Source organism: Dryobates pubescens, chromosome 28, assembly GCF_014839835.1.
Source record: "Dryobates pubescens isolate bDryPub1 chromosome 28, bDryPub1.pri, whole genome shotgun sequence".
NCBI classification, from domain to species: Eukaryota; Metazoa; Chordata; class Aves; order Piciformes; family Picidae; genus Dryobates; species Dryobates pubescens.
In genome coordinates, this window is record NC_071639.1 from 2,833,040 (window position 1) to 2,849,946 (window position 16,907).

General features: G+C 50.9%; 1 protein-coding gene across 1 annotated transcript in view; it reads left to right on the forward strand.

The window, feature by feature from the left end:
• Nucleotides 1-11,466: 11,466 nt before the first annotated feature.
• The window catches only part of LOC104304327 (vesicular inhibitory amino acid transporter), a 36,875-nt gene continuing 31,434 nt past the window's right edge, over nucleotides 11,467-16,907 (forward strand). Inside the window, exon 1 of the mRNA XM_009905055.2 lies at nucleotides 11,467-11,775. Within this exon, the coding sequence (XP_009903357.2) occupies nucleotides 11,467-11,775 (309 nt within the window). The remainder of the gene's footprint in view (nucleotides 11,776-16,907) is intronic.

The following is a 16,907-nucleotide window of genomic DNA, read 5'->3' on the forward strand; positions in this document are numbered from 1 at the left end:
GAACACATCCAGGTGGGGTTGGAATCTCTCCAGAGCAGGAGACTCCACAACCTCTCTGGGCAGCCTGCTCCAGGGCTCAGCACCCTCACAGTCACAAAGTTTTCCCTTCTGTTCCCCTGGCACCTCCTCTGCTCCAGCTTGCCCCCAGTGCCCCTTGTGCTGTGCTTGGCCATCCCTGAGCAGAGCCTGGCTCCAGCCCTGCACATCTTTATCCCCAGCCATGAGGGCAGCCCTCAGGCTCCTCTGCTCCAAGCCCCAAGCCCCAGCTGCCTCAGCCTGGCCTCACAGGAGACGTTCCACTGCCTGCAGCAGCTCTGTGCCTCTGGGATGGACTCTCTCAAGCAGTTCCCTGAAGTCCTTCTTGACCTGAGGGGTCCAGAACTGGACACAATACTCCAGATGTGGCCCAGCTCCTTCAGCCTTTCCTCCTTTCACCTTCTGTCCTCCATCTCTGCCTGCATGGATGCACAGACACAGATGTAAGTGGGGAAGAAGGTGTTTGTTTTGGCTGCTCTGCTAAGCAGGTAGTAAGACTCTGTCACCACTCCGCAGAATCAATCGCGCCGGCTTAATTAACCGAGTTAATTTGCAGCCTCTCCTGTTTCCTCCAAATCAGCCTCGTGTTTTTTTCCCCCCCTTCAATCTAAAAGGGCTGTGTCAACACATGCAGTGTGTGGAGTGCCCTTCTATTTATGTAATGCTGATAATAAGCCACCACACAATTCCCCTCAAGTTCTCAGTAATGAAGTGCTGGCATGCCTCTGATTTCTGGCTCCGCGCGGCTTTAACGAAGGGCTTTTCAGTTTTGCTAGCACGTAATTAGAAGGGGTGCACAAATACCACTCCTTTGCTCCAGTGCAATTAAAGAGCTTCCTTCAGGAAGAAAATTATAAGCTTTTATTTATTTATTTACTTATTCTTATTTTTGATGTACAAGCAGAGTGGCTGGAACTTGAGATCCCTGACTAAACGCCCCCGGAGGCACGGATCGGTCTGCTGAGGCGGTTCTGGAAAGCCTTCATCGTGGCCTGCCTAAGAGAAACCATTTCAGCTGGTGCCAGTGGGAAGGCAGTTTCTCAGCCCTGTCTTCTGCACAACTTCCACAGCAGTGTTAAGAAAAGCAGAATGTTCAGGTGTTCACAAGCTCACAGGATGTTAGGGGTTGGATTTCTCCCCAGAGATCGCTGAGTTGTCATAGTATCACTAAGGTTGGAAGAGACCTCGAGGATCATCAAGTCCAACCTGGCACCACAGACCTCATGACTACACCATGGCTCCAAGTGCCACATCCAATCCCCTCTTGAACACCTCCAGGGATGGGGACTCCACCACCTCCCTGGGCAGCACATTCCAATGACAAACAACTCACTTGGTGAAGAACTTTCTCCTCACCTCCAGCCTAAATCTCTCCTGGCACAGCTTGAGACTGTGTCCCCTTGTTCTGGTGCTGGTTGCCTGGGAGAAGAGACCAATCCCTTCCTGGCTACAACCTCCTCTCTTGTAGTGAGCAATGAGGCCACCCCTGAGCCTCCTCTTCTCCAGGCTATACAACCCCAGCTCCCTCAGCCTCTCCTCACAGGGCTGTGCTCCAGACCCCTCCCCAGCTTTGTTGCCCTTCTCTGGACACCTTCCAGCATCTCAACATCTTTCCTAAACTGAGGATCCCAGCACTGGACACAGGACTCAAGGTGTGGCCTAACCAGCACTGAGCACAGGGCAGAATGACTTCCCTGCTCCTGTTGGCCACACTATTCCTGATACTAATGTTTCACCTTATCATCCTTCTAGGTCTAAAATAGATCTCACCATGAATTAGAGTAAAATATTTTCCTTGCAAATAATGGAATTCCTTTGGTTGGAAAAGCCCTCTAAGATCATCAAGTCCAACCATCAACTCACCACAATGGCCATTAAACCTGTAAGATCATCAATCCAACACCACCATGCCCACCAAACCAGATCCCAAAGAGCTACCTGCACACGTTGCTTCAACGCCTCTGGGGAAGGTGACTCCACCACCTCCCTGGGCAGCCTCTTCCAATCCCTGACTTCTGTTGCAGCAAAGACATTTCTCCTAATCTCCAACCTAACCCTCCCTCTGGCACAATTTCAGGCCATTTCCTCCCATTCATGACTGCAATGACTGCTTAAATGGCTGCAACCATCACAACACTAAATCATCTTCTCTGTTGGCTGCACCTGAAAGCAGGTGTCCACAGATCACCCCGAATGAAATGCACAGACAGATGACAGCAATGCCATCCATACAAATCACACCTGGCTCTTCCTGCCTAGGATTCCTTGAAGACAATATCTATAATGGGGACATAAAAGAGAAGGAGGTTCTTCTACAAAATGAATTTGTGAACAGAGGAGGCTGGAGATGAGAACTGAGGGAGCAGAACATGCTGGTGAAGCAGTACAGCTGGGCCTGGGGGGACTACAAATAAAGAGAGGAAATTGCAGCTCTGATGGAGACACATTTCCATCCCTGAAGACAAAGTGAGAAACCTATGAGGCTGTGGAATGTGCCTACAAAAATATCTACCAGGCTTCTACTGCAGCCCTTGGTTAACACAAAAGAAGTGGAAATAATAACTTCAGGTGCTGCATAAGGATTTGGTTGTCCACTGGTCTTCGTTCTGGATGAGGAGACAGAGTGGACCCTCAGCAAGTCTGTTGGTGAAAGGAGGCTGGGAGGAGTGGCTGCACCCCCTCAGGCTCTGCTGCCAGCCAGTGAGACCTGAACAGGCTGGGGATCAGGACAGGGGGGGATCCTCATGAGGTTCAACAAGAGTTAAGTGCAGAGTCCTGCATCTGGGAAGGAACAAACCCATGCACCTGTACAGCTGAGGGGTTGACCTGCTGGAAAGCAGCTCCATGGAGAAAAACAGTGAAGTCCTGGTGGACAATAAGTTACCCACGAGCCAGCAATGTGCCTTTGTGGCCAAGAAGGCAAATGGTCTCCTGGGGTGCATGAAGAAGAGTGTGGCCAGCAGGATGAGGTTCTCCTCCCTCCTGGTGAAACCACATCTGGAATATTGTGTCCAGTTCTGGGGTTCCCAGTTCAGGAGGGACAGGGTTGTACTGGAGAGAATCCAGCAGAGGCACCTCAATACCTCTCTTGTATTGACATACCCAGAACTGGACACAGTACTCACGGCATGGCCTCACCAGTGCCTAGTACATGGGCACCATCACCTCCCTGCCCCTGCTGGGCACAGCATTTCTGATCCCAGCCAGGATTCCATTGGCTTTTTTGATCACCTGGGCACACTGCTGGCTCATATGCAGCTGTCTGGGGATTAGAGCCCCCAGGTCCCTCTCTGCCAGGCAGTTTCCAGCCACACTGCTCCAAGGCTGTAACCTTGCATGGAGTTGTTGTGGTCCAATTGCAGGACCTGGCACTTGGCCTTGTTGAAGCTCATCCTGTCTCAAATGAGAGACAGTTATTCAGCTTTAAGCTGGAAGAGGGGAGATTGAGACTGGAAGTCATTCTCTTCATTGAGGGTGGTGAGACACTGGAACAGGTTGCCCAGGGAGGTTGAGGATGCCCCCTGACTGGAGGTGTTCAAGGCCAGGCTGGATGAGGCCTTGAGCAAGCTGGGCTGGTGGGAGGTGTCCCTGCCCATGGCAGGGGGCTTGGAACTGGATGATCTTGAAGGTCCCTTCCAACCTAAACCATTCTGTGATCTTCTTCATCCTCATTCCCACTATGAAACAAAACAGAGTGCATGACATCAAAACCACCCCTTCAGCAGGGAGTCATCAAATTCCTGCTATCCCCAAGGCTCTCATTTCAGAAATGTAAGCACCTCCTTTTCTTAATCAAGGAGAGCAAACTGCTTCCAAATAAGTTGTGTTCAAAACCTGGCCCTCGTTTCTTTCCAAAGGGGGTGAAGCTTTTTCTGCTGTAACATTTAGCAATAGGGTCAATTATTTTCATTTCCATATATTTCCATGTCTGAAGAGGAGCACAGGTTAGCAGCAAAAATGTCAGAAGTGGAGATGAATTCCAATGCAAATTTAATCAGCCTCTGGGAAGAGCACTAAGATGGGCCCCTCGCAGCAGCAGCTCTTCACACATTGAAATGAGGACTCAGGAGATGCAGTGTGGGGTTCACCTGCCTGTGTACAGGTAGATCTGTGAGTTTGGGACACCAGGCTGCCCTTACACACAGAGGTGGGGGAAAAGGTGGCCCAAAACATGCCCTAGCCCAGCCTAGTCTGGAGAAAAGGAGGCTCAGGGAAGCTTGTAGCCAGGTGGGAGTTGGTCTCTTCTCCCAGGCAACCAGCACCAGAACAAGAGGACACAGTCTCAAGCTGTGCCAGGGGAGGTTTAGGCTGGAGGTGAGGAGAAAGTTCTTCCCAGAAAGAGGAATTTGCCACTGGAATGTGCTGCCCAGGGAGGTGGTGGAGTCACCATCACTGGAGGTGTTCAAGAAATGCTTGGATGTGGCACTTGGAGCCATGGTTTAGTTGTCAGAAGGGGTTAGGTATTAGGTGATAGGTTGGACTTGATGATCTCTGGGGTCTTTTCCAACCAGCTTGATTCTCTGACTCTATGGGTCTATGATCCTGTGCATGGGCTAAGAACCTGCCAGTATGCTAACGTGGACAGTTCCTGGGGTCCAAATGGTCCAGGCAAAAGTGTAGCACATGTGATCAGCCTTGTAAGCACCTGAGAACACGGACTCTTCTCAGGGTCCAAATGGTCCAGAGGAAGATGTACCACATGTAATTAACTTTGTAACACAGATGTGAACTGTGTGTGCCCCTGGCCAAGTTAGACACAGTAGAATGGAATGGAATGGAATAGAATAGAATGGAATGGAATGGAATGGAATGGAATGGAATGGAATGGAATAGAATAGAATAGAATGGAATGGAATGGAATGGAATGGAATGGAATGGAATGGAATAGAATAGAATAGAAAGAATGGAATGGAATGGAATGGAATGGAATGGAATGGAATGGAATGAAATGGAATGGAATAGAAAAGAATAAAGTCTCCATGGAGCCTTCTCTTCTCCAGACTGAACAGCCCCAACTCTCTCAGTCTGTCTCCATAGCAGAGCAGCTCCAACACCCTGATTATCCTCATGGCCCTTCTCTGGACACCTTCCAGCCCCTCCAGATCCTTCCTGGCACAGAGGCTCCAGCACTGGCCCCAGAGCTGCAGCTGTGGTCTCAGCAGAGTGGAGCAGAGGGGCAGAATCCCCTCCCTGGCCCTGCTGGCCACACTTCTCTTGCTGCAGCCCAGGCTCTGCTTGGCTCTCTGGGCTGCAAGTGCTCCCTGCTGGCTCCTGCTGAGCTTCTTGTCTACTGTGTACCAGCAAAAGATATTGTTTTATATCCAGAGACATCTTTCTTTTCCTAAACTTCCTTAGCCTTCCCTTGATGGAGGAAGCTGCATCAAACCCTGACGAATTGGCAAGGAAAAGCAAGCAAACTTCAAACCAAACCGTATCAAAAACCATATAAAGGAAACAGAATGGAAACAGAAACCAACCCAAGCAGCACTCATGGCTGTCTGAAGGAATCCTTTTAGTCAGACACCAACTGTTTCTCCAGACACAAAATAAACCATGAAATTTCTTATGCAATGCATCATTTCTAAGTGAACAACCACCAGATTTTGTGTGTGTGTCTGTGTGTGTTGCAATTCGATTCCTCTGGATGGTGAAAGTGTTCTTAAGTGTGCTTCATTAGTCAAAAATGGCTTTTTTATTGCTCCTGGGGTGTTCTATGAGGTCACACATTTCACATGAGATAAAGTCTTAGGCAAGAAAATGTTCTTGTCCAGAAACATGAAGATCTACAGGATCACAGGATGGCAGGGGTTGGAGGGGACCCAAAGAGATCATCGAGTCCAACCTCCTTAGCAGAGCAGGGCCATGCAATCTAGCTCAGGTCACACAGGAACACACCCAGACAGGGCCTTGAAGGGCTCCAGAGGAGGCTCCACAACCTCTCTGGGCAGCCTGCTCCAGTGCCCTGTGACCCTTACAGTAAAGAAGTTCCTCCTCATGTTGAGGTGGAACCTCCTGTGCTGCATCTTACATCCATTGCTCCTTGTCCTATCCCAGGGAGCAGAAGTAATCACAGAATGCATTGGGTAGGAAGGGACCCTCAAAGGTCATTTTGTTCAACCCCCCTGCAGTGAGCAGGGACATCCACAGCTAGGTCAGGTGCTGAAGGCTTGATTGATTTTCACCACTTCCCATATTCCATTTCTGTGCCTCAGGCATTTCTGCATCGATTAGAATCACAGAGCATTAGGGATTGAAAGGGACTTCAGGAGAGCATCCTGTCCAACCCCCCTGCTACAGCAGGTTCACCTAGATCAGGTTGCACAGCAGCATGTCCAGGTGGGTTTTGAAAGTCTCCAAAGAAGGAGACTCCACAACCTCTCTGGGCAGCCTGCTCCAGGGCTCTAGCACCCTCACAGTGAAGAACTTTCCCTTAGGTTCAAGTGAAACCTGGGCTGAAGTTTGTGCCCATTGCCCCTTGTCCTCTCACTGGGCACCACTGAAAAGAACCCAGCACAATTCACATGACCTATAGGTCCAGTTACCAGGGTTCTGTGTTCCCAAAGGGCATTAATTGTCTTGGGACAGTATTCAAACCAGCTGAGAACGTAGGCAATTGGCCTTGTTCTCACCCAGACAGCACCAAGAGCCAAATGCAGCTGGAGTAGCAACTGTAGAGCCTGCACTAGCAGTCAAGCTGCACCTGGGCCTTGTTCTTACCATGAAAGACACAGGAGCAAAATGCTGCCAGATTTCTTGGGGCTATGAAATGATTACCAAGAGACTCTAAGGATGGACAGCAGCACTGAGTGCTGGCACCTTCTATGGCTCAGCAGGACCTGGACATTTTCAGTTTTAACCTGAGCTCTTACCAAGCCCAGATAGAACCAGAGAATCAGCCAGGTTGGAAGAGACCTCCAAGACCATCCAGTCCAACCTACCACCCAGTCCTATCCAATCAACCAGAACATGGCACTAAGTGCCCATTGCCCCTCATCCTGTCACTGGGCACCACTGAAAAGAACCCAGCCCAATCCACATGACCTCTGCCCTCTGGATGTTGATCAGCATTGATAAGATCCTCTCTCAGTCTGCTCTTCTCCCAGTCACTAGGGGAAGGAACACTGGAGTTCTTGTTAGTATTTTCCCTCTGTAGGTGTTTGCTAGCAGGTGTGGTTGATGGGAGCACTATGGGCACCTCTCATGGCACCTCTCACAGAGCAGTGCCGCTAAGGAGGCTGCCTGAAGCTAGCTGTGGAAGTGGCTTTGATGAGAGGAGGACAAAACCAAGGTCACAAATGTGCTGCAAAACCCACAGTTACATTTTTGTCAAGCACCCTCCAGGTCACTTCAGGGGATGACGGTGAGGTGGTCAGGTGGCTAGTGACATTCACTTCAGCCTTCAGAAACACCAGCAGATGGATGTTCTGACAAACAAGAGCCACTTGTTGTTCAGCTGAGGTCAACGTTAGCAGATTTCACAGCGTAACAAAAGAAATCCTGCAGAGCATCCAGCAGTGAAGCTGTGGACATGGCTCATGCAGGTGTCAGTGGAGGCTTGAAGAAGGCAGGCACCTCATCATTCTGTACTGCTGCTGAGTCTGAAATATTTCTGCCTTTTAGAACAGATGGATAAAGTGTGAAGAGACCTAATTCCCTCAGGAATCAGCAGCTGCACTACCAAATCCTACTGACCAAGAAAGATGGAGAAGAGAAGGCTCTGAGGAGACCTCATTGTGGCCTTCCAGTATCTGAAGGGGGTTACAAGAAAGCTGGGGAGGGACTTTTGAGGGTGTCAGGGAGGGATAGGACTGGGGGGGTGGAGCAAAACTAGAAATGGGGAGATTGAGATTGGCTGTGAGGAAGAAGTTGTTCCCCAGGAGGGTGGTGAGAGCCTGGCACAGGCTGCCCAGGGAGGTGGTGGAAGCCTCCTGCCTGGAGGTGTTTGCAGCCAGGCTGGAGGTGGCTGTGAGCAACCTGCTGCGGTGTGAGGTGTCCCTGCCCATGGCAGGGGGGTTGGAACTGGATGACCTTGGCAATTCTATGATTCTATGTCTTTCCAAGCCTAGAGCTTCAGAATATTAGCTGTGTGAGGGGACAAGAGGAGTTTCAGTGTCTGACCATAAAAGACAGAACAGTGATGACTGCCACAGAATCACAGAATCAGCCAGGTTGGAAAAGACCTTTGAGATCACCGAGTCCAACCTATCACCCAGCACCATCCGATCAACTAAACCATGGCACCAAGGGCCTCATCCAGATCTTCCCCTACTCTAATTTGGATGTGATGCCCATGTACCAGGACCAGAGAACCTCTCCTGGTAGACCAGTGCAGCTCTCCTTCTGGAACAGCTTTTGTAACTCATGCACTCGTGCCTGTAGAACAAAAGGTTTCCATCTCACGCTCCTATTATCTCCATACCCACACAGCAGAGCCCACAGGGCTCACTGTGGCATGGGCTGTTCCTGTTTAGCTGTAGGAGAGTTCAACTCTGCCAGCTAAACCCATTGGCTCATCTGGAGCCCAGCAGTGTCCTGGCTTCACACAGCTTGCTCTCAGAAGCAAGCCCCCTTCCCCACACACAGATGGGTGGGAAAACCACCCCCCAGAAACCCCTCTGGGTTGAGATAAAGAGTTTGCTGAGATGATGCCACTGTACAGTTACCTTAGCAGAAGCTGTGTGGGTTTGTTGTTTATTGAACTTAATACTGGCCTATCAAAAGCACATTTGGGTTTCTCAACAAATTATCTAATACCCAAGAGGAGTGGAACACCCTGAACCCAGCCACATTAGGCATCTAGCAACCACTAGAAGTCAATAATTCCTACTTGAATGTTACTTTAATATCCATTCTTTCTCAAGAATACTGGTTTCACTCTCTGTCCCTTTTCACCCCCACCCACCCCCTTTTTCCCCTCAAATCCCAGGGCACCAGGGCTCTGTTGGAGTCTCCTTCCACCCCAGGTGTGGCCACTTGGCCCTCCCCACCCACTCCCCTTTTTAATCCTCCCCCAGGAAAGGCAGCAGCCCCAAGCTGAGCCCATCTGGGCTGAGGGATCCTCCTCCCATCACTGGTGAGTGCCCATGGTGCACACTGGGTGCTGGTGACAACAAAGGCTGGGGGGCCTGGTGGCCCCCTGGTTGTTAGGAACAGGATTGATGACTACTCCAACATCATCCCTGGGTGCTAGCTGGGCCTCCTCCCTGGGGCTGAGCTCCTCTGTGTGGTATCTTGGCCAGCTGTGGGTCTTGCCCCCAGCCCTGAGGTAGGTGCAACAATGATGGTGCTGGAGCAGGAGCTGTTTAGGCACATGTTTTAACATGTGTATTTCTACATTAACACACAGAAACTCCAGGCCACAGAGCTGCTCATGCTTTGTGTTGAGGCAAGGTATGTTTGCTGTGCTCTTTGAAACACCTCCAGGCATGGAGGTTCAACCACCTCCCTGGGCAGCCTGTGCCTGTTTACTTAATCCTGAGCACAGAAGACAGGCCAGATGATGAGTTCTGTGTGAAGGATAATGCACTCTGGAAGTCAGCAACAGCTGAGAGCTCCTGGGAGGACTGCAGTTCAGGTGTGGCTGGCAGAAAAGTCATCAGTTCAGGAACACAAACTTCTGTGTTTGGGTTGAGAAGTCCTGAAAGCTCAGCCAAGAGGGAGGACCTGCTGGTGCAGGCAAGGACCGTCACTGATCTCATACAGAGTCATAGAATTGCTTGTTTGGAGAAGCCCTTAAAATCATAGATGTGTTAGGGGTGGAAGGGACCTCAAGGATCAGCCAGTCCCAACCCCCTGCCATGGGCAGGGACACCTCACACTGCAGCAGGTTGCTCACAGCCACATCCAGCCTGGCTGCAAACACCTGGGCATTTGAGCTCCCTGCTGCTTGCCCCCAGGAGCCCCCCGGCAGGTCCTTACCACAGGCTTGGTGTGTGTCTGCAGGGCACAAGAACTTGGTTTGTTGGTTCCAAACCGTGGTGTTCTGCATCTGAGACAATCCATGTGAACTACCTGAAAGGAGGTTGTAGCCAGGAAAGGGTTGGTCTCTTCTCCCAGGCAACCAGCACCAGAACAAGAGGACACAGTCTCAGGCTGCACCAGGGGAAGTTTAGGCTGGAGGTGAGGAGAAAGTTCTTCATAGAGTTGTTAGCCATTGGAATGTGCTGCCCAGGGAGGTGGTGGAGTCCCCATCCCTGGAGGTGTTCAAGAGGGGATTGGATGTGGCACTTGGTGCCATGGTCTAGTCGTGAGGTCTGTGGTGCCAGGTTGGACTTGATGATCCTCGAGGTCTCTTCCAACCTTTGTGATACTGTGATTCCTTCAGGCAGGAGACTTCCACCACCTCCCTGGGCAGCCTGTGCCAGGCTCTCACCACCCTCATGGGGAACAACTTCTTCCTCACAGCCAATCTCAATCTCCCCATTTCTAGTTCTGCTCCATCGCTCCAAGTCCTATCCCTCCCTGACACCCTCAAAAGTCCCTCCCCAGCCTTCTTGGAGCCCCCTTCAGATCCTGGAAGGCCACAATTAGGTCTCCTCAGAGCCTTCTCTTCTCCAGCCTGCACAACCCCAACTCCCTCAGTCTGTGCTCACAGCAGAGCAGCTCCAGCCCTCTGCTCCTCCTCGTGGCCCTTCTCTGGACACCTTCCAGCACCCCCAGATCCTCTCTTCTTCCAGCCCCTACCACTCCACGATTCTGTGTTTAGGATTTTGCAGTGTGGACAACCATTGATCAGCACTAACATCCCCATGCTAAACCTCATACAGCTCTGTGCCGTGCCCTGACTGCTGCCACCAGCGGTGCGTTAGATCCAGTTCCGAACAAGCTGCTTTCTTTGTTGTGGTTGAGGGTTTTTTCCCCCCCCCTTGCCACTTTGAGCTCTCTCAAGAACATTTTTAAAGTTCTACTGACCTCTGTAGACACTGAAACACAGCAGAAAATGCTCACATCTGGCAACATGAACTTGTTTACATGCATCTGCTTAGCAGTCAGTCCATCAACTCTAGTTTTTAATGAAGCTTTTTTCCCCCTCCCCCCCCACCCCCTCCTCCTTTTGGCAGAACTATTTATTTGTCTTGGAAACCTGCATAATCTGCAGGAAAAGCTTCTTGCAGCCACCTGTAGATGCTTCATGAATGACTGATCTATCGTAGATACCATAGGTAAAAAGGCAAAAGGATTTGAATTGTAAATTGCAGCTTGCAGACTGCTAAATCTCGCCACAGACTGCTCTGGGCAGTGTGTTGAAAACCCTGGAGACACTTCTTTACCTGGCATTTGAAACCAGCACAAATAAATGAACTATGGAGAAGAAACTTCATTAATCATAGCTCCAGCATCAAAGCCGGCCTAACAAACAGGATTAACGAAGTACAGCTGCTGAAAACAAATAAAGGCATGTGAGGAGAGGCTTCTGCTGGAATATTCATGATGGCTCACCTGAAGCAGACTGCTTCATCCCTGTTCACCTGCTTCAGGGAGACCCCATCTCTCTTCTTGGCAATGGGGCGATGGGGCAGCTGCCGAGGTGCTGATGAAGAGCAGATGAATTTTGCTAGGAGAGATGAATTGGGCTGCAGTCACAGTGAGGAGGGAGAGGCACCAGATGGACCCCTGAACTTTGAGCTTGATGTTTGTCACCAGGATGCAGAATACAAGTCCCCAGCTCCCCTGCCACATGCCCAGGCCAAACTGATCACCAGCTGGGAAGCAGGATGGAATGTGACAAATGCCATTCAGGTAACCTTTTACTTCCCCACTCATTACCACCATCCCTTGAAGCATGGTCATCATCACGTAGCCTGCTTGGTTTGCCTTCCCTGCACCATCATTTGGCAAGGTGCCAAAAGGTTTCTGTGAGTCTGTTACGAATGCATTCCAACCCCTCTGCACAAGAGGAGCATCCTGAGTGTGTCAGCAGTGAGTTTGCAGATGACACCAAGTTAGGTGGAGAGTTGATCTTCATGAGGGTAGGGAGGCTCTGCAGAGGGACTTGGATGGATTGGATCCATGGGCAATATTATCAGGATGAACTTCAACAAGGGCTAAGTGACAGGTCCTGACCTTGGGTCACAACCACCCCAAGCAATGCTGCAGGCTTGGGGCAGTGTGGCTGGAAACTGCCTGCCAGAGAGGGACCTGGGGGTGCTAAGGGACAAGCAGCTAGTTAAGAGCCAGCAGTGCCCAGGTGGCCAAGAAAGCCAAAGGCATCTTGGCTGGGATCAGCAGTGCTGTGTCCAGCAGGAGCAGGGAGGGGATTGTCCCCTGGGGCTCAGCTCTGGGGAGGTCACACCTCAAGTGCTGTGCCCAGTTCTGGGCAGCTCAACACAAGAGAGATGTGGAGGTGCTGGAGCCAGGGCAGAGCAGGGCAAGGAAGCTGGGAAGGGCCTGGGAAGGAATGTGATGGAGAGCAACTGAAGGAGCTGGGGATGGATAGTGTGAAACAGAGGAGGCTGAGGGGAGACCTCCTGGCTGTCTACAGCTCCCTGCAAGCAGGTTGTGGAGAGGCTGCTGCTGGTCTCTGCTCACAGGGAATTAGTGACAGAACAAGAGGCAATGGCCTCAAGCTGCCCCTGGGTAGCTTCAGACTGGACAGTGGGAAACATTTTTCCCCATCAAGAGTGGTCAGGGACTGGAATGTGCTGCCCAGGGAGGTGGTGGAGTCACCAACTCTGGATGCGCTTCAAGGTGGTTGGGGTGTGGTGCTTGGGGCTATGGTTTAGGGGTGAACCTCATAGAGTAATGTTCTGGGTTGGACTTGGTGATCCTGAGGGTCTGTTCCAACCTGAATGTTTCTGTGATTCTGTGGAGAAAAATCAAGTTCCAAAGGTGGTAAAAATAGTGAGATATGTCAGCTGAAATGTAAGAGCCATTTAAACTAGGTGGAAAGGAGCCGGTGGTGACTGCCCCTGGTTTGGAAGTGCAGACATTAACCAGTGCCTTTGCATTCAGACCTCTCACAGAGACGTTTGGTAGCAAAGTGAGGCAAACATCTAATAAAAAGAGGATGGCAAGAGGCAGGCTGGTGTCAGGCATGCATTTACTGACATGGAAGTCAGGCTGGATGGAAACTGGAGCACGAAGCACAAGAAGTGTAATAATACGTGTCAGTGCTGAGGAAAATAGGCAGGCTGGGAGGAGTGAAAGCATTTGGGCTCAGCACTCTGTGTGTGGAAACTGAGTCTCTTTCTCAATCCTTAAATTTAGCATTAAATGTTTCAGCTTCTCCTTCTCACATCTTCATGATTCACTTCCTTACATAATTCTGTCACTACCACTAACTCTCTGCCTGACATGGTGAGAAGACAGCGGTACCCACAGACGCATCTAGTCCCAGCTAGCTGTGACTGAGAACCCCTTTTGCGGCACTCTGGTTCTGGAGGAGTGATCCTTGCGGTGTCACACGAGCCTGCAGTCGTGCTGATGAGCGTTTGCTCGCGTATCCTGATCACCCCTCAGCTCTGCAGAGGGGGGAGAGAAGGGTCCCGTTCCTAACCCTGCTGGAGTCTCGGCCGTCAGCACCCCCTCCCGAGAGCCAGCGCAGTAACAGCCAGGGCACCGCACCGCACCGCACCGCGCCGGGAGCGCTCAGCCGGGAGGAAGAGCCTCGCATCCTGAAACACCCCAGCTGCCTTCTAGTAACACATTTTCTCTTCAGTCCCCCTCAGCAGCCTCTAGGCAGGACAGGAGTCTGGGAGGAGAGCCCATTGCTGGCTCGGGGAGGTTTGCTGTTGGTTTCCCAGAAGCCAAGATTCCATCCTGGAAGCCAGCTCTGTCAATATTTACTCTGTGACCTTTTGGCAAGTCACATTCTCTCTCACCCATTGTTTTCCTTTCTGAAAAGCAAAAGTAATAGTGCCTCTGTAAATACCTCAGAGTGCCTAAAAATTCCTGATGTCGTTATGTACACAAGAACTCTTCTCCAGAGTGAATAGCAATAATTAATAGAAGGCTCCCAGGAGACCTAATTGTGGCCTTCCAGGATCTGAAGGGGGCTCCAAGAAAGCTGGGGAGGGACTTTTGAGGGAGTCAGGGAGGGATAGGACTGGGGGGAATGGAGCAAAACTAGAAATGGGGAGATTGAATGTCAGGAAGAAGTTGTTCCCCATGAGGGTGGTGAGAGCCTGGCACAGGTTGCCCAGGGAGGTGGTGGCAGCCTCCTGCCTGGAGGTGTTTGCAGCCAGGCTGGATGTGGCTGTGAGCAACCTGCTGGAGTGTGAGGTGTCCCTGGCCATGGCAGGGGGTTGGAACTGGCTGAGCCTTGAGCTCCCTTCCAACCCTAACAATTCTAAGATTCTATATTCCAGCTTCCACTTCAAAACCAGTCTGAAAACACAGTCTACAAACACTACCAGATGTGCAGCTGCCTCTAAGCATGGAGCCCTGCACCTGGGGAAGAACAGCCCCATGCACCACTATGGACTAGGGATTGACCTGCTGGAATGGATCTTGGAGTCCTAGTAGACAATCAGTTCTCCATGAGACAGCAATGTGCCCTTGTAGCCAAGAAGGCCAAATGGCATCCTGGGGTTCATTAAGAAGAATGTGACCAGCAGGTCAAGGGAGGTTCTCCTTCCCCTCTACTCTGCCACAGTAAAAGCACATCTGGAGTATTGTGTCCAGTCCTGGGCTCCCTGGTTCGAGAGGGAAGTACTGGAGACAGCCTATTGCACGACTAAAAGGATGCTGAAGGGCCTGGAACATCTGTGTGATGAGGAAAGGCTGAGAGACCTGGGGCTGTTTAGTCTGGAGAAGCTTGAGAGGAGATCTGATCCATGGTTACAAATAAAGGGAAGCCATGTTGTTGGGATTTCAGATGCTTTGGTTTTGCCCTTTAGAAGTCACTGCTGGAGTAAAGGTCAGGAAGAGAATCAACCACAGCTTAGATGACCTGGACACACAGGAAGTTCCACCTCTACATGAGGAGAAACCTCTTTGTTGTGAGGGTGCTGGAGCCCTGGAGCAGGCTGCCCAGAGAGCCGTCTCTGGAGACTGTCAAGACCCATCTGGATGTGTTCCTGCATGACCTGCCCTAGGTGATGCTGCTTTGGCAGCTTTGCTGAGCTTTCCTTCTAAGGCAGGCTAAGAATGGCAAAGCCTGGGAGGTGCAGGTTCTGTGAAGAGCACAGCTGAAGAGTCCTAACCACACTTGTGAGGCTGTTTATATGTGAGCATATGTAGAATCATACTTGCATTTAAAACTCTCTAAGAAAACCTTTTCAGAGAATTGTTTGGGTTGGGAAAGCCCTCTGAGATCATCCAGGCCAACCATCAACCCAACACCACCATGGCCACTAAACCACGTCCCCAAGTGCCATGGCCACACATTTCTTGACCACCTCCAGGGATGGGGACTCCACCACCTCCCTGGGCAGCCTCTTCCAATCCCTGACCACCCTTGGAGCAAAGAAATTATTCCTCATCTCCAACCTGAATCTCTCCTGGCACAATTTCAGGCCATTTCCCCTGATTCCACCACCTGATACTAAGGAGAAGAGACCAGCCCCTACCTGGCTCCAACCTCCTTTCACAGGGAGCTGGAGAGAGCAATGAGGTCTCCCCTCAGCCTCCTCTTCTGCAGACTGAACAACCCCATCTATGCACACTTGTCTGTTTCCTGTTTCCCAGTACCTTAGTGTTTGGTTTAGGATCAAGGTTAGAGAGGCAGAGAAAGGGAAGAGTAAAGGCAGGAGGGGAGGAGAGAGGGGGGGAATATTGAACGGGCATCTGTCAGTAAAAAATAGGCTGAGGAAATATCTATGAATAGCTTTGAAGAGAAAGTCAGAGCTGTGAACAGCAGGAGGAAAGCAGTCCAAATATTCTTGACTGATGCAGAGAATCTCTGCTGAAGTGAGAGCTGGGTTTGCCCTACCCAGAGGAAAGGGCAGGAGCGTTTCGCATGGCAATTAGAGGTAAACATTTCAGCAGAACTCTGAAGAGTTCTAAAGAGGTATTCCAGGGAATGCAATTAGTCTAGAAGTGAAATCATTTCACAAGCCAGGTTCATTACAAGAATGATTAATTCTTTGCTCTCTGAAATGTTTGGTCACTGCAGTGCTGGGGTGCATCAAGAGGAGTGTGTCCAGAGGAACGAGGGAAGTTCTCCTCCCCCTCTACTCTGCCCTGCTGAGACCTCACCTGCAATATTGATTCTAGTTCTGGGCTCCCCAGTTCAAGAGGGACAGGGATCTGCTGGAGAGTCCAACTGAGGGCTACAAGGATGATGAAGGGACTGGAGAACTGCCTGGTGAGGAGAGGCTGAGAGCCCTGGAGTGGTTTAGTCTGGAGAGGAGAAGACTTAAAGGGGATCTGATCAATGTCTATCAATAGCTGAGGGCTGGGGGTCAGAAGGGAGGGGACAGGCTCTGCTCAGTTGCACCCTGGGATAGGACAAGGGGCAATGGATAGAAACTCCAACACAGGAGGTTCCACCTCAACATGAGGAAGAACTCCTTCACTGTAAGAGTCACACAGCCCTAGAGCAGGCTGCCCAGAGAGGTTGTGGAGTCTCCTTCTCTGGAGCTTCTCAAGCCCCACCTGGATGTGTTCCTGTGTGATCTGCACTGGATTCTATGCTCCTGCTCTGGCACGGGGGGTGGACTCAGAGATCTCCAGAGGTCCCTTCCAACACCTAACATCCTGTGATCCTTTAAAAAAAGGGAAATGGCCTGAAACTGTGCCAGGGGAGGTTTAGTTTGGATATTGGGGACATTTCTTTGCTGCAAGAGTGGTCAGGGATTGGCAGAGGCTGCCCAGGGAGGTGGTGGAGCCCCCATCCCTGGAAGTGTTCAAGAAACCTGTGGATGTGGCACCTGGGGACATGGTTTAACAGCCATGGTGGTGTTGGGTTGATGGTTGAACTGGATGATGTT